This window comes from Sardina pilchardus, chromosome 15 (genome assembly GCF_963854185.1).
Source record: "Sardina pilchardus chromosome 15, fSarPil1.1, whole genome shotgun sequence".
Classification (NCBI taxonomy): domain Eukaryota; kingdom Metazoa; phylum Chordata; class Actinopteri; order Clupeiformes; family Clupeidae; genus Sardina; species Sardina pilchardus.
Genome location: NC_085008.1, coordinates 21,283,250 through 21,311,176, shown reverse-complemented (window position 1 = coordinate 21,311,176; position 27,927 = coordinate 21,283,250). Strand labels below are relative to the sequence as shown.

At 42.8% G+C, this 27,927-nt stretch overlaps 3 protein-coding genes and 1 long non-coding RNA gene across 4 annotated transcripts; 2 read left to right on the top strand and 2 right to left on the bottom strand.

The window, feature by feature from the left end:
- Positions 1–167: 167 nt before the first annotated feature.
- dhcr24 (24-dehydrocholesterol reductase) lies at positions 168–10,747 on the bottom strand. The gene is made up of 9 exons (XM_062555700.1): positions 10,282–10,747; positions 8,782–8,937; positions 8,360–8,465; positions 6,419–6,537; positions 5,220–5,483; positions 4,791–4,934; positions 3,442–3,639; positions 2,025–2,203; positions 168–1,702 (listed from the first exon to the last, which is right to left on the bottom strand). Exons 1-9 carry the CDS (start codon positions 10,510–10,512, stop codon positions 1,549–1,551), a joined length of 1,551 nt encoding a protein of 516 aa, XP_062411684.1. The 5' UTR covers positions 10,513–10,747; the 3' UTR covers positions 168–1,548.
- A 537-nt stretch (positions 10,748–11,284) lies between these two features.
- Positions 11,285–14,712, top strand: si:dkeyp-51f12.2 (uncharacterized protein LOC100151460 homolog). The gene is made up of 2 exons (XM_062555698.1): positions 11,285–11,982; positions 12,987–14,712. Exons 1-2 carry the CDS (start codon positions 11,699–11,701, stop codon positions 13,231–13,233), a joined length of 531 nt encoding a protein of 176 aa, XP_062411682.1. The 5' UTR covers positions 11,285–11,698; the 3' UTR covers positions 13,234–14,712.
- On the bottom strand, positions 13,160–15,186 carry LOC134101853 (uncharacterized). Its single transcript, XR_009941460.1, has 3 exons — positions 15,081–15,186; positions 14,751–14,850; positions 13,160–13,290 (listed from the first exon to the last, which is right to left on the bottom strand). It is a non-coding gene; the product is annotated as an uncharacterized LOC134101853 (long non-coding RNA).
- A 6,583-nt stretch (positions 15,187–21,769) lies between these two features.
- On the top strand, positions 21,770–25,009 carry si:dkeyp-51f12.3 (uncharacterized protein LOC107988041 homolog). Its single transcript, XM_062556622.1, has 3 exons — positions 21,770–21,925; positions 22,298–22,667; positions 24,798–25,009. The coding sequence occupies exons 2-3, from the start codon at positions 22,417–22,419 to the stop codon at positions 24,991–24,993; spliced, it is 447 nt and encodes a 148-aa protein (XP_062412606.1). The 5' UTR covers positions 21,770–21,925; positions 22,298–22,416; the 3' UTR covers positions 24,994–25,009.
- Positions 25,010–27,927: the final 2,918 nt, after the last annotated feature.

Genomic DNA, 27,927 nt, shown 5'->3' with positions numbered 1-27,927 from the left:
TTTTTGGTGACAGGAAGAGAGAGATGGGGCAGGATTGTGAAATGATCACAGATGGGAGCTGAACGGAGGTCACTATGAGTATAATGTGGTATGAGTGCCACCACCTCCTATGACATGGCTTTCCTGTAATTGGGGGTTCATGTGTTATTTATTAATGTTGGACAAGATTTTGAGTGTTTCAGGGTTTTATTGGGCATTTATGCATTACAAGTGCAGCAGCAGCGTTACAAAAATGAGACGATAACATTTTCTCTCAAACCCAAAGGATGAAAATAGCCTGTCTGATAGACTACAGACTCGATCATCAACATGAAGATCCGACACTTGAGTGCTTTCAAGTATCTCAAAATAATACAGTATGCTTATTTTTTTATTTATTAACAGATGCTTTACCACTCAAAGTTGCTAGACAAAATAAACAAAAAGAAAGAATGTTATATCAATTTATAGCAAAACATTGAGACGGCTATTAAGTATAGGCTTTTAAAGTGAAGAGAGAGGTGTTCATTTTGGGCCACTAACAAATATTTTTTTAAAAATAAGCCGTACCAATATTAGGTGGAAAGTGTTTTGTTCTGTTAAGTGTTGTTTTGACCACACAATAAACCATACAAATATATAAAAAGGAATCAGAGGAATATAGGAGGTTAAACGTATGTAGGTTTGCCAAAAGTGACTTACAGATAGAAGAGAAATAAGAAAACAAGAAGTATTTTGCTCTTACATTCCTGTTTGTAGACAAAATAGTTACAGTGGCACTTTCAGAGAGTTAGAGAGCAGCAGATCTATTCAAATAACAGTATTATTCTGCAAAAATCATTAAATATAATAAAAGGGATGGCAAGCATATTGGTGAAACCCTGCTTCAAGTGCTTAATGTCTACAACACCACACTCCACCAAATAGACGTTTTCGCAGAGCCTTTGGTAAAATGAACCTAATTCACAGTATTGTTCACCGAGTTATTAATGTTATGACATGCAACACAAAAGGAAGGCATCCAGGAATAGGATGCACTGTAGTGACACACACTACAAACGACTTCATTCATCAGTGGGAGAGAGAGACTCTATGGGCAGCATTACATTAAGTGCACACATGGAACCCTTTGCTGAGAGAGAGAGAGAGAGAGAGAGAGAGAGAGAGAGAGAAAGAGAAAGAGAGAGAGAGATTGTAAAGTGGGAGAGACAGATAATGTAGGCCATTCAGATATCACGCATTCTTCAAATGCCACTGGTCTAGAGTTGATGTTATAGTGTTAATCCAGAATGTTAACAGTTCAGCTTGAAATTCTAGTCAAAAATAGAAATGTATCTTGTACCGATCTAGTGTAAAGTTAATCTGTGCTTTCCTATCAAAATGGCTCTTTTTTAGTTGGTTTGTTATAAAATGGGTGGTTCAAAAATATATTTGTAAAAATATGGTGTGTAGGATTAAAGAAAGCATGATATTGTGTGCTTTACAACATCACTGAGGTCTGGAACAAGGCTCCTAGGCTTACAGAGGGGTCACTTCGTGGGATCTTACAACTTCTGTCAGGTTTGGAAATTAGTGTCGCGCAGACTTGCAGATTTTGTCATACACCTCAGGGAAGGCACCCTTGCAATTCAACTCATCCCTGAGTTTATGGTACAGGCTTCCGTCAAACATTTCCCAGAATTCTGGTCGCTCCATGTAGACATCAGCATAAAGCATTTGGAATCTGAAGAGAAAATCAAAAGTCAAAAGGACGCGTTAACCACAAGAAACAACACATAAGTCAGAGGGAATCTTGAGCAAGTGGCATACTCCTCTGTCAACATTTGCGTAAGAGCTCCCAATTGTTGGGAAGCACACAAATCCCCCACACATGTACGTTGATGATGCAATTCTCGTCACGCGCATTGAGCACAGACGCGGGAGCATGTCACAGCCTTCTGCCTCACATAAGGTATATGCTCCACGCTGTTCTGTTATATTTTGCATTACACCACACTATACCCCAGTGTCCACAAATGATTTGAAGCATCTTCATGGGAACTCACCCATGAACTTCCCTCACAAACTTCTCCAGCTGGCGACAGGAGGCGCGGGCCTGGAAGTGCTTGACCCTGGGCTCCCCGTAAGCGCCGATATCCACGTACAGCTCGTCCTCGTTGCCCTTCGGGTGCACCATGCCAGGCTGGCTGGGCAGCAGGAAGGGGCACAGCCACAGAGGGTATACCTGAAACACAGACGTACCACCAGCTCAGCTTATAGAGGGAACACCTTTGCATGGTCAAACCCAGCCAAAGGGCGCAAGACACACTCACTGAAGCTTAGATATTTTGAGAGGGTATCAAAACCAATCCAGAACTCATTCAGTTAAATGAGTAGTCAGAGGCGCTGCTAGAAAATGTGGGCCCTAAGACAGACCCCCCCAATAATAATACTATATATTCTGTGAAAAGGGCGCTAAGGATGCTAACTAGTCTAGTCAATTGATCTTTGCTGTACATCTGATTTGTTTAATAATTTGTACACAATGGTGCATACCATGAATGTGTTTTCTTTAAAGGGATATTCCGCCATTTTTGGAAATACGCTCATTTTCCACCTTCCCTCGAGCAAAACAATCAATATTTACCTTGTTCCCGTTCATCCAGCTATTCTGCGAGTCTGGCGATACAACTTTTAGCTTCAGCCTAGCATAGATCATTGAATCGGATTAGACCATTAGCTTCTCGCCTGCTAGCTTCATGTTTAAAAGTGACTAAGATTTCTGGTAATTTTCCCATTTAAAACGTGTCTCCTCTCAAGTTAGAAAGTGCAATAAGACCAACTGAAAATGAAACCTGGCGTTTTTCTAGGCTGATTTCACATGAAACTACACTCTCATCTGGCGTAATAATCAAGGCAGCTTGCAGCTACTGGCACTACTACTGCTTGTTGTCTATGGGGACTATTTTCAGATGCTGCGTAAGATATCACTGCGCCTATGGTACGTTTGCAAGTTGCCTTGATTATTACGCCAGATGAGAGTGTAGTTCCATGTCAAATCAGCCTAGAAAAACGCCAGGTTTCATTTTCAGTTGGTCTTATTGCACTTTCTAACTTGAGAGGAGACACGTTTTAAATGGGGAAAATTACCAGAAATCTTAGTCACTTTTAAACATGAAGCTAGCAGGCGAGAAGCTAATGGTCTAATCCGATTCAATGATCTATGCTAGGCTGAAGCTAAAAGTTGTATCGCCAGACTCGCAGAATGGCTGGATGAACGGGAACAAGGTAAATATCGATTGTTTTGCTCGAGGGGAGGTGGAAAATGAGCGTATTTCCAAAAATGGCGGAATATCCCTTTAAGGACAATAAACAAGGTATCTATCCGGTATCCAAAAATGGTCTCTGCACTTGTCTCTGTATGGGTAAAACTGTGTGTTATGTGTGTGTGTGTGTGTGTGTGTGTCTGTAGTGATGACCCACATGGATGTCCTCGTGGAAGCGGGAGATGGACGCCTGCAAGTGCTTCATGGGCACCAGCATGTCCTGCACCACGTGGTGCTCCTCGTAGAGTTGACGAATCGTCTCCCCCTGCGTCAGCTTCAGCAGCGAGATCTTAGGGGGCACCATCCAGCCAAACACCAGGCGGAAGAAGGGATTGTTGCCGAACGGGATGATATCCTGGGAGAAGAGAGAGAGATAGAGAGAGAGGCAAAGGGAAAGGGAGATGGAGGGAGGAGGAGAAAAAAGGAGAGGGAAAGAAGAAAACCCATCAGACATAGTAGGATCGATATTTCTAGCCGATGATGACAGTAATGTTTTTGCTCTATGATCTTTGTGCTACAAAAAAACCCCAGAGAAACAGGAAGGGTCTTTATGCTCGGTGAGTTGAAAGTTTTACAGCACAAACATAAGTCAGTGGAATATAATGAGCTGTCAAATGGTGCTTTCTGTGTTCAACAAATGCAGTCAAACACAAGAGTGCGCTTATGTATGCCAACACATGCAAACACACATACACCACAAACACACACACACAAACAGACACCCAGACCAGACACAGCCACAAACACACACACACACACACACACACACACACACACACACACACACCGCAAACGACTGTTCTGCTAGAAAAACAATCTGCATAATTTATAATACAATTTTATATACTCTGGGGTGGGGGGTAATTTGTTCCAAGCCACATGTGAGTTCCTGTTTCCTAATGGCAGCAACAGAGAGAGAATGAGAGAGAGAGAAGAGAGAGAGAATGAGGGAGAGAAGAGAGAGGGAAAGAGAGAAGGAGAGGGCATTAGTGCTGCTGCCACACATAATGCACTATGGTGGGGATGGACGCAAGACATCTGAAGTGCCCTGTCAGAGGGGCTGTTGACTAAGTTGACCCTCTAATGCACAAATGGAATGAGAGTGTTCTCTAATACAAGCAACCATGCACAAAAAACACAGCTAAATACATCAGGAGGAACAGGAACAGAAAACCTCTACAAATGCGCCTAAATGTGTCAATCCATCAAAGACACAAAGTCAGATCTGTGCGATGGAACAGCAGCACTTGGAAATCCGTATTGTAGTTAGACATACAGTAAATAAAAACCATTACAGCCTCACATGTACAGTACATGACTGTATAATCAATTATTCTCAGATGATTGTGTAAGCACATGTGATTCAAATACACATCTCCTGTACAAATAAAAAAAACTGTCACAGTATATGCATGAAGTTATTATGTTTACTTTAGCCGTAGTGATGTTCCTGGAGTCTACGGTCATGCTCAGAGGCGAGTGAAAGCTCAGAGTGGTATACTGTACCTGCAGTTCCCAGAAGATGCTGCGTGTGTGCCTGTGGTAGTAGTGTCTCAGGGGGACGTACTCTACGGCCGTGTGGTCTGTCTTCAGGAAGCTCTCCACGTGCTTGAAGAACCACGGCTTGTAGTACAGCCCAATGCGATTGATCTGAGAGCGTAGAAGGAACAGAGGCTTACTACACACACAATTCACAAAAGGATTTCTGCTTTGCCCCAGTGCAGTCAAAGGCCGGGTTTCCCAGATTCGTTAAGAAGCTCTTAAGTGCTAAGAACTTCTTAGGAGCGTTCTTAGAACGTTCTTAGAGCGCTCCTAAGAAGTTCTTAGCACGTAAGAGCTTCTTAACGAATCTGGGAAACCCGGCCAAAGACTGTGAGGTGTCCTCGTAATAAGCATGGGAGTATACTGTTTACAACTCAATCAGCCTGTGGTCACCTTGTCTGGCTCTGCCTCGTCGGTCATGGTGCCAGTCATAATCACTGCTTCGTCCAGGGAGTACTGAAGGCCCTCCACAAACTGGTTCTCCTTGTTGGCCGACTCACTGGCAAACTTCTGGCAGATGGCATTGAGGCCACGCACCGGCTCATAGCGGAGCTTCACCCAGGTCTTTGCAGGGATGATCTTTATCTCGGCAGCGACCAAGAACCCCAGGGTTCCACAGGACCAGGGCACTGCATAGAACAAATCGGTGTTCTCTTCCTGTGAACAAACATCACACAAAACTATAGAAATCCAACTCTTCAGCACACAGGCATTTCACTACTTACTCACTAACTCAAAAGTGTGCTTGAGTAATCCGATATGAACATACCATTCAAATCAATCAATAAATGTACACCATCACATCGGAATCGATAGCGATATGCACAATACCCTTCAAAGCATTTGACAAAAGACCTGATACTAGATCTACTGGGGTGACTCGAGAGAGAGCTCTCTGTCCTTAAGATAAGAGGATTGATTCCTTAGCAGCAACCTAGGGGAGTATTGGTTGTCCTCAGCACGAGGGCAGAGTCACTGTGATTCAGTGTCTGGGGAGAGCTTGAGTTCTGCACTACCACGGGGGAAGGAGCATGGGCAAGAGATGCTGATAGCCAGGCTGGCTTTGTCCTACATGTAAGGGGCTTGCGATCTTGCTGTTCAGACGTCCGGTAAGTAAGCAATCTACGCTTTCTCGCATGTGCAACCATGCTGGAAAACAAACAGTGGCTAATACAGAAATGTGACGCCTTTGTGAAACCTTTGTGAAGCTGCTACTAAAAAATAAAAAATAAATGCAAAGATATATAGCTATATAGATTAGGCTGGAGCAACTGTTTATCATGTCTTTGGTTCAGAACTATGTAAGGACTGCTTGCTTTTGATCAATATAAAATAATCAATTCACTTTGCTGATCAATGTCAAAATACATGCTGCCTTCTGTTCTGATTTTTTGCTTGTTTATTTGTTTGCTTGCTTGTTTGTTTGTGCTTGTGTGTGTGTCCATAAAATCTTCTCACAGTGAAGAAGGGGAAAGCAGGGCATATAAAACAAATCAGACAAATAAAAACAAACAAACAAAAAAAAGTCAACAAATCAAAACACCAACACACACGAGCGCCGGACCCTTGATCACCATGGGGCGACCGCTCACCTCAGTGCATCGGACCAGACTGCCGTCCGCCAAGACCAGCTCGTAGGCCACACAGATGTGCTGGAAAAGGCCGTAGATGTGTGAGGAGGACTCGATCCCGGTGCCCATGACCAGACCTCCTGTGAGGGGAGGAGATTCAGACAGTGAGTCAGCCTCGGAGCCAGAGAGCAACGAGTGGGGGGGCTATGAGCCGGGGGGCCAAATACTGCAAAATATCTACTACAGAGCACTCTGTTTGGGGGGACACAGAGACCTGTTTGGGGGGGCCTGGACCCCTATGCCCCCCCCCTGACGCCGAGCCTGCAGTGAGTGCTATGCTGAGCCAAGTGCCATTCTGACTCATTCCTTGAATGATCATTTGTATGGTAGGAGCAGGCTTCACTCATGCTAAGCCAAGGGCCATTCTGACTCATTCCTTGAATGATCATTTGTATGGTAGGAGCAGGCTTCACTCAGTCTCTTAAGTTTCTTTTTAGAGTGCTTGGCCAAACTTATATGCTTACCCAGAAAAGGAAAAAGGCCGCACTTTGCATAATAAATGTGTTTTATTGCACAGACGTGTTTCGGCTTAGTGCCTTCCTCATTCCTTGAACGAGACAAGTAGAGAGACAGAGTGAATAGACTCCAGGAAAATAGTCAAAAGGGTTTGCAAACTTTGTGTTGACGAGAACACAACACTGATGATGTCCGTCTAAGGCTGTGCTTTTCATTGACTCTATACTTTTCAACATTTACAGAAGGGGTGTGGGTTTTCTTTGTTAAACCTCAGGACATTTCTGCATGAAAACTAACGAACAAGGAGACCACTGTAGACAACCCCTCACATTCCACTGACTATTTTTGCTTGCAGTGCTAACAGAGAAAATCAATACCTTCACCTGTGGGACTTATCGTATATTAAATCCATGCAGCTGCCAGAAGGAAAGTATTGCTTAGGCAAACACTTTTGCCCTGATAGGAGCACCTGCGCTCTCATTTTACACGCACTTTACGGTGTTGGTCTCAGCAGGCCAGCAAATGAATTTGCCGCCGCATCCCTGGAAAACATTAGCGGGAGAGTGTGCACAAACTCTGCCTTCTAGCAGACCTCTATGGAAACTGAGCCTTGAGATGCTGCTTCCCCCACCAGACCCCCACCACCCCTCACCCACCCTCTAAAAAAAGCCATTTCCTGAACCAGTTTCTACCACCACAGACAGCATCGTTTGTCATGCCTGATCTGATTTAATCAGAGCTTTCAGCAACCACATAGGAATTACATTACCGAACACAGAAATTTGGTGCTTGCTGTCCATTCAACTGGAGTACGCCACTTTTTGGAGGATATTACATCCTGAAAAAATCATTTGAGAAACAGGCTGTCTGAAAGGCTAAGTGAAATTTTACATTAAGGTGCAGATTCCCATTCAATGTAATATTATGGGCTATTTTAACGGCTGTCTGATTAATAGTGGAGTATACTCTACAGTATAATACAATCACTGTGCGTGATGTGCATCAACAATTAGCCTGGAAATCCAGATTTCTCGCGAGAGCACAATTTAGATTTGCTCAGCGAGTCACTCTGGCAATCAGTAATGATGCTCATTACCCATGCCCTTGGAGCTGAGCTGCACCAATCACATTGGCGTATCTGATATAGGCGGGCCAGAGGGGAATTAAACAGATGATGACGGATGGCGCTGCAACGTTGAAGTCTGGAATCGGTCAGTTAACATTTGCTGTAGTGTTATCCAATTGCGTGTGGTGATATTTTCAAATGCATGCTTGGTGCTGCCCCTCGAGTTGGGCCATTTTCATGACTCATAGCCAGACCCTGAATCTTTATAGATTTGGGTCTGGATTTCCAGGCTAACAAATAACTGTAAGTGATAAGAAATCTCACAGATGAAGAGAACAAACTTGACCCTGGTGCATGTTGAGAACATAACAACCACATACCTACGGTGAGGTCATCCAGCTCTGGCAACACTGGTAACGTCCAGCCAATGGCATTGAGTAGAGCCGTCACCTGACCCATATTGGCCAGAGGTTCAACACGCACTACCTGTGGGAGGGAGTTAAATGGTGAAATCAATTTACAGCACATTTCTTATCTGTCTTATGCACACAAACACACACACACACTATTTAAACACCACAAATATCAATGTTGCAAAAGATATAATCTAATTAGAAAAGTATAGAGAAGTGATTACTCACTAACTAACTTACCTCTTGAATTTCCCCTTGGGCATCAATACAGTATCTATCTATCTTACTTACAAACAGATCATAGGGACATGCAGGAAAAATGTCTATATCCGATAAAAGAGGATGAAACCGAATGCATCTTCTTCCCTTATGGTCAGTCTCAGTCTCACCTGTCTCTCGGTGTCCACCTCCAAGATGTCCATCATGTTGATCATGATGTTCTTGTGGGTTTTCTTGTACTTGCCCACTCTCAGGGACACGGTCAGCCAGCCAGGGCGCCCAGTGCACATGTGAGTCTTCGCCCCCTCCTTTTTCCACTCTCGCACCTGTGGGCCAGGAAGTGAGATCATTCCGGGGTCAGTTTGTTTTAAAGCAGCGCCATGGAGTCCAGGTCTATAACTACTGAACTACCAGAATGTCAAAGCTTTCCACCACCAACAGCCCATGCGGTACAGAGGTACTGTATTACCATAATAGACCTCTTTTTAGTGAGTGGTTAGGTTGTGTTGATAGGTCTTTTTAGTGACATTGTTGATAAGGTTGTGTTGTGAAAGCTTTTCTTTCATTTTCTCAATCCATCCACAGCACTAGTGGACAGTCTGAGCGGCTTGTAAGCAATACTGGTGAGTCCATCTCTCGTTATGGCCATGTATGGACCACCAACATTAATGTGAAGATCTTACCAAAAGTAGTTGCTTAGTAACAACTTAAAACACACACTGGAAAGTGTCAAATGGCAAAGATAACAATCCTACCAGATCTCTATATGGTCATAAGACAAAAGATCAAGCCCTGCCAGGGTTCAGATCCTGAACCTGACCCTAGCCAAATGTGTAGAACGAGGAGCCCTACTATGTTGTGCGTAACACAGCATTTTACCCAATAGCTGATCAAATGAAATTGTAATCTGTAAACTGCAGCTACACAAAAACACGCATGATTGCAGTTAACTTCACACATTTTGACGCTTCGCTCTACTCTATTACACAATGTTACAAAATGTTGAGCACATAACTGCATGCGCAAGTTCGCAACAGGCTAGGCTACTGGAAAACGTCTCCAACTAGCCTACAGCTAAACTACTAAACAACGACTCCTAAATCCCGAGAGGAAATACCAATGTAAAGTTTCACAGAACTCTCATGAACTCTCACTATGCAGTGCCGCGAAGCATCATAGACGAATGATACTGTGCCACATGTTCTGATGCGCACTCTGATGCGCTTGGACTGGTATATTCTGGAATATCCTGTCACACGATGTAAGAGGAACAATTCTCTAAAATAACCCACTTAGAAAGTCGGGGTGGGCCCTTGAAATTAACAAGAGGGATGAGAAAGAACAACACATCTGTGCAGGCGCATGAAAGAACCAGGGTGAGAGAGGGCAGACAGCAAAGAAAACACGCGGAATGGAAGGAATTTCTAATGCAGTGAAGTGATCCTTGTTTTCATACTGGACGATACTTAAATCCCACGTGGAAAAGAAGGATTAGGAGTCGAAACTCCACCGTGAGGTGGACTTTATCAAACCATAGACTTGAGGTCGGACTTTGCACAACCTTGCCATTTCACCCGTCTGATCATCATGGCCATCGTTGCCAGAATATGTAACACTTAATATGGCTATAGCCTAATCAGGGTGTGTACGATTTGCAGCACTAGCCTTACCTGTCTTTGTATGTCTCTGACCCGTTGATCATGCAGCTTCGGTGCAGAACACATCTTGAAGATGACCCATGCTCTTACATAATAATACACATCGAATATTACGGATAGTGGTAAGAGAAAGAGGCAGACGAAAATCCATCGCTGGTGAACTATAACATAATCTAAACCCTTTACTTTGATCCATAAAAGAAACAAAACAATTAAACCCCCAAGGTATAGTAACGGATCCATGCTTCTATAATAATACTATACCGCGACCACCGTGTCTGCTTGCTTGCCGCCTTTATGTCAGACTGGTATCTTGTACAGGATCACGTCTCTTTGTTCAATAGGCTACATTAGAGTTCGACTACTAGTACTACTGCTTTGTCTTGCAGTGCTGCCGAACACGAACCACGGTTACAATCTTACGACTACCTGAAGCTGTTGAAATTGACACTTCGATCGTCTATGTAACCTGTCTGATGTTTAAGTAAAGCCCACCCTAGGTCTACACTGATTGGCCAAGGGCGCGTCAATTGTGGTGACCCCAGTTACTGCGTCTGCACACTGCATCCAATCAGGAAGTAGAAAGGCCGTCACACCATTCACCAAGTCCCGATATGCTTATTTTCATGCAACAGTTGGATAATGAGAAAAGCCTGATTGTGAAGTACCATTAACAAAATATCAGTCAATAAAGGGAAAAAAAAAGAAAGTTAGGTATTGTGGGCATATTTAGGTTAACATTATAGAAACATTTGTTATCACTGTATGAGAAAACAGATTTAGTCTTACCACAATCATGGAATAAAATCAAAAAGCAACTTCAACAGTATTGCACATCACATAACATTTACAGTATTCTCATTATTCGGTTATTTGTTGAAATTAGCCTACTTCTGTAGCATATGAGTAGACTAAATGCTGTTACATCAGAGGTGTGGGAGGGGCATCCTGGAGACACTGAAGTGATCGCTGACATTGACGATGAATACACTAAGTAGTCTACCGCTTGCCTCTCCACATCAACATGTTCATCCACGGACCCATCTGGAGCTGGAGTCAAGATACAGAGGCTGGTGTTTTGAAGCCAGGACAATTGGGAAGTGTCACGGCATGAACATTTCAGCGGCTTATATTTGAGGTGATTCACTGAAGACAGAAGAGGGTGTTTAACTGACAGGATGCTGCATAAACATCTGTAAACGTTGCGCAAAGGAGCTGTGATTCTAAGGGGGATTTAAATTAACTTTACCAACTCGGTATGCTACCCATTATTATGTGAACAGGTAAATGAAAATTCAGCAGCTTATGAACCTACCAAGACAACTACCATAGGCTAAAAGTTGTCTCCCTGAGGATGCGGAGGCTGACCCAAGACAACAGATCAGCTGAACAGCGACTGTAACCACACGGTCTTCAGCCGCACGCTGCAATGCCTTCTCTCCATCATGGGGCCATATTCATAGGAGTGATGCTCATCGTCACCGGCGGCTCCACGGCTTTCCTGCCATCCAGTCAGAGTAGGCTCCAGGCATTCAGCTTATGCTGTGTGGTCCTGGGCGCTGTGATGCTCATATTGGGTCTCTTTTGGGCAATGAACGGAAAGAACACCCCAGTGACTTACAGCAACGAGTACACACACGACTACAGCCACGTTCTCTTTACCCCTCCGCACGGAAACCACTTCCCAGAGTCGCAGTCCGTCTACTTACAGAGGTTAGTAACCAATTGTGCGTGATGGTAGTAGGTTCTGAAACTGTTGTTCTGTCTCACTGTAAACACAACTGCGAGGTACAACTCCCCTGGTGACCTCCGCATTTCAAGATTCTGTACAATATATATGGGGACTGTGCAATATACTGTCTTATCAGAAATCCTGCTATTTATTAGGGGTTTGTGCAGTGGCTCTAAAGGCATTCTATTGTATTATAATTTATACAAAATGTAAATATAATTGTATTTTTAACATTGCAATAACATTGTTCCAAACAAGAACAACTAAGGCAGATCCATCTGTTAAGTTGCCTATGGCACATATTGCAGGATGGCTGAAGCCTAATGGTAATATAAAATAATGATGCAAATTAATATTTTTGTTGTGTGGTAAAGTGTATTTTTGTATACTCTGACTTGAGTTTGATATCATGTTATACATAGCTGGTAATGCCGGTTTTCCAAAATGAACAAACTACGCCCTGTGTCATCATCAATTTACTAGAAAGATGATGCACCATAAAGCCATTAAGATGGGTCAATTCTCTCTCTCTCTCTCTCTCTCTCTCTCTCTCTCTCTCTCTCTCTCTCTCGCACACACACACACACACACACACACACACACACACACACACACACACACACACACACACACACACACAACAAACACACACACATACACACACACACACACACACACACACAAAGAGAGAGAGAGAGAGAGAGAGAGAGATAGAGAGAGCAAGTTACTCCCCTGAGTTACACTGGCAACATTATCCACTCATGTTTATTGTTAAAGATTCCTACTGCCATCTATTGGTCATTTCACTTCTGTGTACCAATCATCGTCATTGATTATCATCATTCAACATGGAACGCAAATTAGTGAAATTAATGAAAAATGTCATGTAACCTCACCGGGAAGGATTTTTGTTAAAACAAAATAGAATGAGTCATATGATTAATGTCAAGATTTGACATATCCATCCACTCATTTCTGTTTTCAGGACTCTGGAGAGACAGAGGAGAGGAGTTTATGAGGAGGACTTTGATTATCCGCCGATGGAGCCGACCTGTTTCAGCCCCTCAGGCAGGGGGCGCCCCCCTCATTGGGACCTGGAGCCTCCTCCGCCTTATGAAGTGGCCATCAAAACCACAACGAGCTCCACACACCTGAGGAGAAGCTATTCTGACACCTTCCGGCCAACGGAGCCCCTCTTTGGCCGCTCACGAGAGATCAGCTTTGAGGTGTGATGGCGCCATCTTGACTTGCCGCCATCTTGACTTGACTTTTGTTGATGTCACTCCTTTCTATCATACACAAAGCCTCCAATTAAGATGCAAATATTAGCCTTATCTGATAATGTAAGCAGAGCTTCAATATTTTGCCATCCTTGCGTAAGAGTTCTCGCCCAGGTCTCTATGTGTGATGTTTAAAGTGTCCTTTTGGCTTTAGTATGTTTTAAATAGAGTTAGAGTTGCAGCACAAAGAGAATGCCTTCAGAGTTTTACATTTTGAATTTGAAGGAAAAAGGAACTGCCCTGTATCCTGAGGTTGAGTGATTCTGAGGGAGCTATATGGACTATTTATCTGCTTTGGATAAATATCCTGCGCTAATCTCCTAATACGACCAGGTTACTCATGTGGTAATATCATCTTTGTGGATTGGTGTATTTTGGTAGTGGGATTTGGACATGTGTGAATGGCAAACAAAAAAACTCAATTAAGTAAATATGATCTAAATAAACACTTGTAAACACATGTTTATGCACCAATATTGGCAAAACCTTATGTTTAATCAACATAGTATAACTCAGGTCTTACTGAAGTCTATTGCACTAAACCGCTTGTCATTCGGAAAGTTCTTGCTACCTCACACACTCAAGTCTTCATAAACCCCATCAGATCACTGCAGTCAGAAACATTTATTGTTTGGATTTTCCCCCAAAAAGCTTCTCCTGAAGATTCATCTTAAAACCACTGTATTCCAAAGGACAATAGATTTATCTGGAGACCTCTGCATTGCAAATATTTTCATCCAATACAAGAATTGTCATGTTGTATTGTGGGTTCAACCCGGGACGCTTTAGATGGGCATGGAAAATCTATAGGTTGATGCAATTAATGCAATCAAGCAATTCACAATATAAACTATCAGTGAACAAAAAAGTGGGAAGGTGGAAGCATTCTAAATGCCTGAAACCTTGTTAGGCATTATTTTACAATAAACAGTTGACAGCCAAAGACAATACATTTCACAATCTTCCCAAAGTAAACAACAATGCAATTAGCAATCCAAATCACAGGTGGCCTTTTTCCTTTAAGATGACATGCAAGCACAATATTGCCTATCAATATTAAATGTCCTATTAAATGGATGTTATGCAGGTGCAATTGTATGTTCTCTGTAACTGAGGGTCAAATGTGTAACTCATGGTTGGTCCCATTTATCAGCTAATCCAAAGAAACACACTTGAAAGTCAGCGGTCACAGCTCTCACGCTCACAGCATCCAGAGACCGTATTCAGTCCGTATTCAAAGACCTGTATCAGGATCATGCCGGTACCCCCATGATTGCATGTTGCTGGTATCACTGTCGAGGCCAAACTGACTGTGTTTTAGCTGACAGAGACCCTGTGAGCATGGGCTGTGGGTGCTAAACGACCTGTCTACTCTGCATGCATGTATATTATTGGCGTTGAAATGGCCATATCATTGTGATAAGCACCCTCCATCACATGACATGTGCATTAAAATATTACAAACTCACTTTTGTCGAGATGTTTATGTGATGCCGACTGTTGATAGCCTGGAAATCCCGACCCACATCTTGCATGGATAACACCTGCCTCATTCTTAAGAGAGTTGGTCTGGCAATCAAGAAAAAGTTTAACAACAATACAAATAAGACCATATCAACATTGGCAAGAATAATGGAAATACTGTATATCTAAACCTACAGGAATTAGACAGTAGATAAGGTAAAACAAACCCAAGACAAGACAAAGCAACAATTAAACGTATATAAACTCTTTAAAGGCTTTGTGGTACAAGTGTGTTTTAATATGATATTTAAACAATCAGAACAGAATGAGCTAACCTTATTTACTGAGGCAGAGCATTCCAGAGCGTTGGAGCTAACACAGAAAAAGATCTGTCCCATTTAGTAGCAAACAGAGACTCAGGAATAGTTAATAAACCTTTGCCTACAGACCTTAATGTGCATGTAGGACTACAGGGCACTAGCAAATCAGATATGTAACCAGGGGAAAGGCCATGAAGACCTTTAAATGTAATGAGTTACATTTTAAAATCAATTCCCCAGCTTTGGGAGCCAGTGTAGTGATGTTAGAGCAGGAGGGATGTGTTCATATCTTTTGGTCTTATTTAAGAGCCTGCATGACAGCAGGGTTTTGAACTATTTGAAGCTTATAGGTCCTTTGGGTAAGATATGTGAGAAGACTGCTACAATAATCCAATCTGTGTATGTATAGGGAAGGGGTATGTGTATAGGGTGATGAAATGGTGTGTGTATGGGGGAGAGCAACAGGGTGTGTGCCACTGTGTGGATATGGTGTAATGATGTGTGAGTGTGTTTGTGTGTGTGTGTGGGGGGTGGGGGGGGGGGGGACAAGTGGCAAGAGAGATAGAGAGAAAAATGTATACATATAAATAAAAATACTATCAACACCTGAGTAAGGTCTCTCTCCATTGACAGCTAGGGAGTGGCAAGGTTTTTTTCCCCTCTAGATGGGTGCTTCCCTCAGTTGAAACAGGTGGGCTAGTGTCTCCAGACCCAGCAGTCTGTCAGTGGGCCCAGAGCTGGTTACAGGGTGCTGGTGGAAACTTGACAACTATTCCAACTTAATAACCCCCCGGCTAATAACTGGCACCATGATTGGGTGTATTAGCATCCCAGAGATGTAGAGACTCTCAGAAGTAGAGATGCTGTGGTATTTGTTAACCTGTGTGGCCAAACAATGAAGCAATGTAAGAATAACTCTTTTTAACATGAAATTGCGAAACATTTGTGGATCTCATCATCCACAGTACGTAATAAAGAGAGAATCCAAAGAAATCTTTGAAAACAAGGGATACGGCTGAAAAACAATATTGGATGGCCGTGGTCTTTTGGCCCTCAGGTAGCGCTCTACTGAAAACCAGACCTGTTTCTGTAAAGAAAATGATTGTATGAGCTCAAGAAAACGTCCGATAACCAGTTGTTTATGAACACAAGTTGATGCTCCATTCACAAATGCTGTAAACTCTACACTGAGAATAAATGGCATTTTGACATGATGCAGAGATGATGCCATCTTATCTGGGCCCATACTAATTTAAAGTGGACTGAAGTAAAGTGGGGAAACAGTCCTGTGGTTAGACCAATCAAAATCAAAAATTTTATTTTTTTAATGGAATTCATGGACTCCTCTAAAGCTGATGAGGAAAGGGAGTGGATCATTTTCTAAATTATTATAGTACTAGTAGTTCAATTATAGTACTAGTAGTTCAAAATCCAGCATCTATGATGGTATGGGGGTGCATTAGTGCCTATGTATGAGAGGCCGTATAGGCCATAAATATCAGATATTCTCTCTCACACACTATCAAACTCTCGCTCACACACTATCAAGCTGTCACTCACACACTATCAAACTCTCTCACACACACTATCAAACTCTCTCTCACACACTGTCAAACCACTCTCTCACACTGTCAAACCACTCTCTCACACAGTCAAACTCTCTCGCACACACTATCAAACCACTCTCACACACGATCAAACTCTCTCTCACACACTATCAAACTCTTGATAGTGTGTGTGAGAGAGTTTGATCGTGTGTGAACGAGAGTTTGATCGTGTGTGAGAGAGAATATCTGATATCTATGGCCTATACAGCCTCTCATACCTATGGGCATCTTGCACATTTGCCAAGGTACGATCGATTCTGAATGATGTACACAGGCTTTGAGCAACATCAAAGTCCTTTTAGGCAAGTTCCCCCACACGGTGGCTATCTTGCATTGCACTTTGGGCAGTTTGTTATTTCGGGCACACTGAGTGTGTCCAAGCTGTGAGATCACTACACTTTCAGGGAAGACCTTGAATATTTCAGGAAAACAATGCTAAACTTCATTCTGCACACATTATAAAAGTATACGGTTCCATTCCATAATAGAAGAATCAGGTGCTAAAATTACTTGTCTGCAGTCCAGATCTTTCATATTGGAATGCAAAACACAGTTAAGATGGCCTGTTGAGCAATCGAAATCTATCTATATATAAATTGGACTAATTCTCACAACTTTTTAATTCTCACAACTCTTGCAGCTGGTGTCCTCAGCTTCCAAACATTTCCAGACTATTGTTAAATTAAGAGAGCAACACAGTGACAAACATACCCCAGTCCCAACATTCTCCCCTCCTACTTTTTTGGAATCGAGTTTGTAACTGTGAACTGAAATCAGGCCAGTTACTCCAACTGTGTTGCACTTGTTGGCTTTAAATATCACTGTAGCACTACACTACACTATGAATATTCTTACATCAGTGCTATATGGGAGGGGCATTCTTGAGATGCAGTGACAATGATGATGAATAGGCTTATTAACGACACACAGGTGTTGAGCACCATCATGTTCATCCACGGATTCATTCTGCAACGGTCAAAAAACTAAAGTAGCCAGAAGCTGATGTTTTCGAGGCAAGACAATCGGGAAGTTCCACTGCTTCAAAATCGCAGCGACTTAACAAAAAAAAGTGATTAATTGAATTACATGGGAACTGGGATGAATTTTCGACTCCATATCCTGATCCTTCCCATTAGAAGCTCTAGATAAAAAGAGATACAAAAGAGAGCTGTACGGCACAATGCCTTCCCTTCACCACGGAGCCATGACCATAGGACTGATACTCATCGCCGCCGGTGGATCCATGGCGTTCCGACCATCAAGTTACACTAGGCTACATGCGTTAAGCTTGTGCAGTTTGGTCATGGGTGTCCTGATGCTCATACTGGCTTTCTTCTGGGCAATGAAAACAAGGAGAACCTCACTGACTCTCAGGAACAGCAACACACAAGACAGCACCCATGTCCTTTTCTCCCCTTCTCATGGGAATCACATCTCGGAAACAGAGTCATCATCCATCAATTCGCAGAGGTAGGCAACGATTTTGTGCATAGCCTACCGTACGTCCGAGTTGACAGGGCATGCCACTATTAACTTAAAACTTAAATAACTTAAAAAGAGCAGCACATTTGTTAACTAACAAACCAGCACCCAGTCGTGTCTACTAGTTAATTTGTTTTTACTATTGCTTTGCTATCGCTTTTACTATTATTAAACATTATCTATCTAAAATCACAATCAGAAACCACGCCCAGGGTCATCGTGAATTTACAGAAAGATGACGCCATTAAGATAATTCAATTTCTCTCTCTTTCCCTCTCTCTCTCACACACAAACACACACACACACACACACACACACACACACACACACACACACACACACACACACACTGAGGGAGGGAGGGAGGACGCGTGCCAGAGTTGTTCCCCTGAGATGCACTGGCAACATTATCCGCTCATAAAAATCAGCATTTTAACTTTAATTCTGTCGCCATCTAGTGGTCTTACACTTCACAGAATTTCACACCATTGTCATTGACATTGCCAAGTCTCAGGTGTTTTTACATTAAGCTAGAACAGCGAGTTGACATTCCAAGAAAAGTTTCTGCAAGGTTTGCGCAAGGGAATGTTCTGTCCAATATGATTATTGTAATGTACGAATATTATGATGATTTCACAAAATCCAAATCATTTTTATTCAGGACTGTGGACAGACAGAGGGGAGGTTATGAGGACTCTGATTATCCACCAATGGAGTCGACTGGTTTCAGCCCCCCTCCCTGGAACCCGGATCCCCCTCCTCCATATGAGGAGGCCATGAAAACCACAACGAGCTCCACACAACGGAGGAGAAGCTATTCTGACACGTTCCAGTCGACGGAGCCCCTCTTTGGCTGCTCACGGGAGATCAGCTTTGAGGTGTGATGATGGCGCCATCTTGACTCAGGCCCCCTGATTCATGATACCTTTGTGGAACGACTCCCAAACCACCCCTGTCTATCATGCACACGTGTATTTACGTAAGATGTAAGCCTTAGCCATAACTGATCATACAAGCTCCAGTTTCCAAGTGGCACACTTCAGTGGTGTAGTCTATGTGATTATGCAGGACTACACAGTATACCCACATCACCATCTCAGTATGCCCCCTTAATATAGGCAATGATACATCTTTAACATTTGGGGTTGATCACAGTATACCCACTGCAGCTAACTACTTCATCACAGTATATCTACTACTAATGCTAAAAATGGCGGCAAAAATAATTCCACTTGTTTGCTTGCCATCTGTTTGTATTTGATATGAGTGGAAACAGTGTCGGTCCTGTATCCTCAACTGTACCACGAGTTAAATAGATCATGGGCCTCACAAACCAAAAAAAAAAGGGAAAAAAACCCTTCTTACGCACAGATTTGATCTGAGTGCGTATGTCTGTTTTCTTTGAATCACACTATTATCAATTCAGACATGATCAAATGAAAAATGCTTTTCTATACAACTTTTTTTTAATATATATATATAAATGGGTAATCTTTTAGATACAGCCATTTATACTATTCTCTCTCTGGTCTGGCATTTGCTCATAATTAGTAGGTTAGTAAGTGTAACATTTCATACTGTATATTGATATTTTATATGTTAGTTTTATACCATCTCTCCAAAGCCTTATGGATCAATCCCCCATGCTAACAAACACACACACACACGCACGCACGCACGCACGCACGCACGCACGCACGCACGCACGCACGCACGCACGCACGCACGCACGCACGCACGCACGCACGCACGCACGCACGCACGCACGCACACACACACACACACACACACACACACACACACACACACACACACACACACACACACACACACACACACACACACACACACACACACACACACACACACACACACACACACACACACACACACACACACACACAGTTATACTTGTTGTCATTCCATTCCAGTCTCACTGTAACTGAGTGTCAATTGTGCAATTCATGGTCTGTCTCACTCCCATGTATCATCTAATCCAAAAAGATACATCTGACGGCTGACTGTAGCAGAGCCCACATTTAGACATCTGGATCATCAGTATCGCTGTTGTGGCCAGGCCAAACTGACCGTGTATTTGCAGATGATGAGACTGTGTGTGAGCTATGGATGTTACAGTAATTGACCTTCGAAAGTGCCTTTGAGAGTGTCATGTCTGCATGCATATGTGTAATGTTTACGGTGAAATGGCCATTGTCGTTGTGACAAGCACACCACAAGTGCATTAAAATAGAAGTTATGGGGGTTTTGTGGCACAACTGGTTGCAGTACCCATGCCATATTCGGGTCCATGGGGACCCGGGTTCATGTCCGGCCCAGGTCATTTCCTGGTCCCACCCCTTCTCCCGTCTCTGCTTGCTTCCTGTCACTCTCTCCACTCCGTCCTGTCAAATTAAAGGCATAAAATAAATGGCAAAATGTTTTAAAATAGAAGTTATTCACTTTTGTCTATTTTTTTTCTATTTGAAGGGGACAGTGGACGGGAAACCGCTTGTTACCAAGGACTGAACAGCATTTATACATTTCACAAGAACTGAACCTAGAGTAAAGTAACAAATATATATACTGTATATATATATATATATATATATATAGTATACACTACAGTATATACACCCATTATACACCTACCTGTCCATTCCTGCTTTTTCCTTGTCTGGTGGGCCACAGCATGTGCAAGAGGAGATGCCATGCCATGGCAACATTACCTAGCAACTCTGCTTTAAAATAATGCAGCGCAATGCAAGATCACATGCCTGCAATTCCATGAGACGCTTTTATCATATTACATCTATGGAGTTATACAAGATTAGGCTACAGCAATACATGGATGACATACACATCCATTAATTTTACCTACCATAGGCTATTTGATTTGATTTGATTTTCATGTGTCATTTGGTAACGCTGACAAATGCATAGGCCTACATGCAGCAGCTTGTGTTGGAAGAGTCTAGTGTCGCATTGCTCTTTGGTCCTATGCACCCATCTGAGAAATTGTGAAAAACAAAGCAGGTTTGGGTCAAGAAAATAATTTGTTTTTATGGTTCAATATTACATTTGGACCATGGTTTGGACAGAGACAGAAAGAAGCACCCACTGAAAGTAAACGGATGTTCGCAATTTAGTTTTGAGTCAGGTCAAGCCTTTGACCTGTTCAGCCAGACAATGTTGCTCTAGACATTCGGTGTCGATGCCACTGCAACAAATACAAATGTCTTATCTAAGGTGAGTGCACAGGGCGTCTTCTTCAACTCCCTTGTATCCTGGGACTAATGTGTGCATGGTCTAGACCTATGCATTTACATTAGTGCAAAATCATCTATTTGCTTCAACAAACCAGACATCAAAGGTGACAGGGAGGCATACAAAAGCATAACTTCATATGCTTGGTTTCTTCCCTTTGGTCACTGGTTCCTGTGAACTTCAGAGAGCTACGCAACGACGCTCGCTGTTTAGATCCCCGTATACGCAAGCAGTCGGCGCTGCTTTTCGAGGGCGTATTTTGATATTTCTATCCTGAAGTCCTACTCCTCCCACCACCACCACGGAGAAATAATAGCAAGAGGAAGTCAAACAGAAAAGGGGGAAACGACTGAGGACAGCCGAAATGCAGTACCAAGACAGGCTACAATGCGGAATTTCTTACAACCGTTGTACCGCTGAAGTAATGCAGTATGATGCGAGATGAAGTAACCTGGCGTTGGCGGATCTCAGTATAGTTCGCTTTGTGTGTATGTGAAGAAGACATGGGTAAGATCGAATATATCATTTTGTATCCTGTACAATGTAGGTTACTTTAAATTCAACCACGTGTAGGTTTCAGGATGTGTTAGTCTCATTAGTAAGTCACACAACGTCTCTTACTATTGTAGAGATTGCAGTGAAATATCACAGACTTCTTATCGTTCTGTTCTTGTGCGCTCCAGCAACAAGTACGCCTCTGTACAGATGTTGTGTGTAGCCAAGACGCTTAGAACTATGAACTACCCATTCTGGTCATGTTGTGCCTTTAAATGTGACTGTATTTCAAATCGGATTTAAGATCGGTAGGATATGCTGCACGCTTCCCAGTGGGCAAAGTGACACATTTTTATAAAGAGGTATATTCATTCCCTCCTGCAGATCTCACCAAGGATGTCAGTTAGATGATCCTTCTGGAGCAAGAGCATAAAGACTAAAAACAGACCCAGGCTGGCAGGGCAGAGGGAACAGAGAGATGTTGTAACCCAACGCGGGGGAAGATGCCATCCCCACGCGCAATGGCGATGACCGGGGGAGCCCTGTTAATAGCCATCGGTCTGTCACTCTTTTTGACCATGCACGCGCCCCTGCAACTAGTCGGCTTCCTTTTGGGTGTTTTCGGCATCATCATCCTCGTGTACGCCTTCTGCCAAGCCATGAAGTCTGATCATGTAGCTGTCCCGGGACACTTCTTGCTCCATCCTCGCACAGGGACGCGCTACAGTCCCCATCAAGCCATGGCCATTCAAAGGTATGACAAGGTTTGATTACACACACAGTACAGAGATAAAGTCGTCTTTTATGTGTCTGTTCACTAACAGCAGCCATCAGAACAAATATCACAAACACATTTCAGAAAGTGATTAAAAATGTTGAGTTTGTCCTGCAGTTGGCCGATACATAAGTTAGTTTGTCTATACTGTAGTTTGGCGTGGCTATAACGTCTCTGGCTTAACATGAGGAAATTGGCAGAGGCACAATGGATGACATGATGAGAGAAGTAGGCCAAGCAAGGGAAAGCACTGTCTGTTTATCCCTTCAGATGACAAGGCCACTTTAGCTGGGATCTGTGTATGATCTGCACCTGCCACACTACTTTATACAGTAGGGCATCTCAGGACAGCTCCTGGATCTCTATTCTTAGGTAAATGGGGCAGCCTCTGCATCAAACACTCTAGTCCAGGGGCTCGGGCACACCAAAAGGTCAAGCCAAAATGGTAAGGTACACTGATACATGGTTACTTATGGTTATGGTCCAGCCAATGCATAAAGGATCCAACACAAATCAAATGTAGCACACCTTCAGTACTAGATATTGCTGAAATGAAACTAGCATTGCCTGCTGGTGATTTGAAATGGGGTATGATTTGTATGTCAGACAGGCTAAAGTGCTGGCAAAACGTTTGACAGTCCTACATGCAGGGTAGGTACAGATGTTATTAAACTTTACATAGCTTTTGTATGATAACACAAGTAATGTTACCCCAGGTATACAGTATGTGACGTTATTTGTGAGAAAGGTCTGGTATAGGTCTTTAAAGATCTCTTTTTCAGCTGTAAAACTTGGTCATTCAAAGCTCTTAATGGCTCTCTGGGACTCCTAAACCAGACAGTTCTGCCCCTTCCCCTTCTTTCACTTCCCCCAATCTCAACTCATTGTCACGGGGAGGAACTGAAGGAGCTGAAGTCCGTGCTGGCCGAGACAAAGGCAGCCTTTTGGCCAGGCTAATTCCTGTGGCCCACCGGCCTGTCATCGCAGTTCTGGCCCAGGCGCGGGACTCAGCGAGTGGGAGAGCAAACTTGGCATGAGAGTGCAGGGGCCTGGTAATAATGAGATCCAGACATCCTGAAGGAAGGGACTCGTCCATGGCACGGCACTGCATGGCACTTCGAACAACAACAGTTTTGCAAATTGAGTTGTTGTAAGGTCACATGGGGTGAGATTACAGATGAGGATGTATGTGCAAGATACTGTACGTTCTCATGTGTGATGAGAGCAACTGGCGGAAAGCATGAACAGCTTGTTTCTTGAGTGACTGATATTTAGTGAAACGCCTGCAATGTAAATGTTTAAAGATGCTTATCTTCATGTGTATAGAAAGGGTGATTTAAAAGTGTTTAACAAATTTGAAGGGTATTTTCAAAAGGGTGCAGAGGTTTTTGTTTACACACTCTTGGATGTTACTAGAAAACAAAGTCTGCCTTCTAGTTTGGTTCAGATTGTTGTGCAACATGTTGTATGTGTGTCTGTATGAGTGTGTGAGAGGGAGAGAAAAAGTAAGAGAGATCGAGGGAGAGAGTTTTTGTGTGTGTGTTGAATGTAAGTGTGTGTGTGTGTGTGTGTGTGGAGGCAGTTGTGTTTGTATGAGCATACTGGAGTGATCACAGCCGTCTGGGGTCACTTCTTTTTTTTTGTTTGTGAAGAGAAGTAAACAAAATTCCTCTAGTTAAGCACTGGCATTGTCCATCAGTGTTTTACACAACCAGCCAGACTTACTTGCTCTATCTAGAACACAAAGACTTTCATCTGCTTTCTGAATACAAAGTTCATGAAAGACATATCATCTGCTTTTTATATTGAGAATTGAGAATGATCACTTATAACTGTTTATATTTGACAGTTGGCATTTAACAATTTGATCCATTACGGACCTATGTCAATGTTTATACACATGTTCATTTATTTGATAGATTTGCAGATTTTTTAATCAACATAATTGAGAATATACTAGCAATAGTGGGAATAATAGTGAACAAATTGTCAATAGTAACAATGTTTCCAACATTGTCCAACGAGATGTACAGTTTGTGTAACATGTTGTATGGTGTGCGTGAGGCTGGCGAGTTAATAAACACCGCTGCTGATGTCTCCTGTCCTCAGGAGGCTCGATAGGATCCGGCGAGCGGCCGAGGAGGAGGAACACCAGGTCCAGCCCGTCAGCACCCCCCCGGCCCTGCTTCAGCACCTTAGTCAGCTGAGCCTTCCACGGACCCCCCCGCCCTGGGAGATGGAGCCGCCCCCGTCCTACGAGACGGTCATGAAGGGCAGCCAGAGTCCCGTCGTCCAGAACTCGTGACCGCGCCGGTGCTGACTGGACAGCCTGACTTGACTTGACTGTCTCCTGCCTGCCTGACGGCGAGAGCACACAAACCAGCTTTGTCTCCGGTGGCTCGTCGTGACCAGTTTGTGCCTTTGGGTGCATGAGGGGCTTCCTTGGGAACCCCTCCCTGCCCCATTCCTGAGGGGGGGTTTGAGTGAAGAATGTCAAATGACGATTACTTTTTTTTTCTTTCTCACACTAGGCCTCGTGGGTATGAGTAGCAGGCCCGTAGCCAGCTATGGGGTCACCGAGGTCCGGATCTTGGTCATTTTTTTTTAGAATTAAAAATAACATTTGAGTCGACATACAACTGGATAAAACCAAAATCAGTGGTTGAGAACGTCTTCGTGGGACATCTTCACAGGGATTCATTTCATGAGAGTCTGCTGTGAGCGAGAGCTTTGAGAATGGGGGTGCAAGAGCAGTTCCTGGCATCAGCAGCACTTCCCCAGAGCTTCTGCATGAACTGCAGGCAGCGTACCAATTGTTGAGACATAGCAAAGATCATCATGCCTAAGAAATGTTCAAACAGTAACATGGTAGGCTGCAGTGTCTGGAATTGCAAGACGTGAAACATGTCCAAGCGTCAAGCATCATATTGCATTCATATTAGGTCTAATAGGTTCGATACACCCTCTAATTGAAAAACAGGGAAGACATCAATTATGTATGGGATAATGGATGCGGCGTTCGGGTCTCAAATATAAATGCACGGTCAAGGAGGTAAAACGGAATTCCAAAATCCAACGTTTATACCTTGTAAGTCCATTATCCCGCTTATTCCACTGTTGCTACTTGTGTTGTGTTCATTTCCTCTTATGATGGGAACGTTGTAATCGCTAAAACTGTCTTGTATGTAGAACTATTTCTTTCCGCCACATATCAACTAATTTCTAAACTTTATTATTATTTATTCAGCAATACATTTTAATATGAAAACATCCTATCTACCTTATGGCTAACAGTAAACTACCAGCATTGTTTTTTTTGTCACTGAAGAAAAATAAGCAGCACTGAGCAGGGCAAAACTGACAATAGAATGTTCAAATGGAATACTTTTGACATCTTTCTAACAGGCCCAACTAAAACACCACCATTAGATGGAGATGGGGTGGTGTGGAAGGAACATCCACAACATCAAAACAATTCAGTCCAGATAGTTTACAATTATTAAAGTGACACTATGGAACAGTTTGGCACCCTATCAGACAACTAGTTTTGATATAATCTTCAAATAATTGATGGCATATGGTCACGAGAAGGACAGATAAGTGCAGCAGCCACACAGGGCACTATGCAGTTCTGTGATCCAGGTAGGAGCACCCCATAAATAAATACTTTCACAGCATAACACTGCTGACTATATTGCAAAAAGAAACCATTACGCATCTAGGTGGTGGTGGTGTTTGTAAGGTTTTTCATACCAAAGTAGTTAACTGGCTAGTTTTAGACCAAAACTCCATAGTGCTGCTTTTATTTTAAGCAAACAAAGATGTGCTTCTTGTAAATAGCAACATATGCACCATCCCCCTTCAACAATGTACTGTAGGGACCCCCAACCCCCCACCCACACCTGGTGGATTCCGGACACCAGTGGATGGATGAGTTCTTTTCATCAACCAGTATCTGGACTGAATGTATTCATGTGGCTCTTCGAGCAGGAAAAAAGGTATTAGGTCCACCTATTTAGCATTTTCTGGCCTCTCTACCTCTCTGTTGTATTGAAATATACTCAGGCATTGGAAGTGCTTCACATACAGTTCTGAATGTTACTTTTTTGTTGTTGTTGGAATTGTGTCTCACCCAATTAAGTGTCAGAGTATACGTCATCCATAACACAAGAGACAAATGCACTTATAAGTTGTTGTATGTACGGTCTTGCACCCGGTCAATGCAATTTTCATAGGAAGGACACTTCCCACTCACCCAGAGCTTTAGACCTGTGATAAATCAAGTTTGTTTATGCATAGAGTATGTGTGCACTTACAAGGTCAGGGCTTTCATTGTTGGCAGTCTCTACCTATCAATTCCCATTCTGATGATGCTTTTTGCTTACTTGCTTCTGCTTAACTCAGCATGGACAATACATCTGCAGCCTCAAAGTGCCTTGTCAAGATACCAAGAGGCCTGGGCATGTGTTATTGAATAATAATGAGTGCCTCATTGTCAAGCCATGGTTGGAATTAATGTTTATTTTAAAAACGTAATAACTGAATAGATGCACAGGTATACTGGATATAACAGTATGGGGTTACAGTTATCATGTTTTTGGCCATGCATATGGATGTATGAATGCCTGGTCATGATAGAGGGTGGTGCACTTGGCATCAGGTGCTTTCTGACCCCAAGGTAGAAATCGGGACTCTACCTACTGCAGTGATGAGTTGGCACTCCCTGCCAATAACTATGTTGATAACTAGCATTTAAAAGTTTGAGGATTCCACTCCTTGTTGATGATTCTTCATTTCATGTGGTCTTTTAGATGTTATGTCTATGCTATTACTGGTTCTGTAATGTATCCTCAGTGTTTACATGGCAATCAGTAATCAGTTAAAATGGTTCTGTCTGGTTCTGGAGTTTTTCTATGTCATGGTTACACACTTACCATAATGCAAGCGAATACCGATGCTTTGATGACTTTTGTTAATTGTTCACTTGTCAGCATGAGAAAAATACATAAAAGGGATCTATGCCTTTGATCTGTGAGGCATTTCAGTGCAAGTGTGAAATGTCTTTCTTCTGTGGCTATAGTGTCTCTCAGAGCCAAGAATGTTGTATGTTCAATGTTTACTGAACTATAAAGTTTTTTTTTTCATAGCATAGCATAGAAGAATCATGACACAATTTATAGCAAAACACATACATTGACATTCAGAAGGTCTAAACACTAAATTATTTTAGTGGGTATAT

Coding starts and splice junctions, on each gene's coding strand:
- dhcr24 (XM_062555700.1), bottom strand. CDS start 10,512: ATGGATCCGTTACTATACCTTGGGGGTTTAATTGTTTTGTTTCTTTTA. Junction 2,204..3,441: donor GCTTCCACGAGGACATCCAT/GTGGGTCATCAC, acceptor TCTGTGTTTCAG/GTATACCCTCTGTGGCTGTG. Junction 1,703..2,024: donor TTTGTGAGGGAAGTTCATGG/GTGAGTTCCCAT, acceptor TTTTCTCTTCAG/ATTCCAAATGCTTTATGCTG.
- si:dkeyp-51f12.2 (XM_062555698.1), top strand. CDS start 11,699: ATGCCTTCTCTCCATCATGGGGCCATATTCATAGGAGTGATGCTCATC. Junction 11,983..12,986: donor CAGTCCGTCTACTTACAGAG/GTTAGTAACCAA, acceptor TTCTGTTTTCAG/GACTCTGGAGAGACAGAGGA.
- si:dkeyp-51f12.3 (XM_062556622.1), top strand. CDS start 22,417: ATGCCATCCCCACGCGCAATGGCGATGACCGGGGGAGCCCTGTTAATA. Junction 22,668..24,797: donor CAAGCCATGGCCATTCAAAG/GTATGACAAGGT, acceptor TCCTGTCCTCAG/GAGGCTCGATAGGATCCGGC.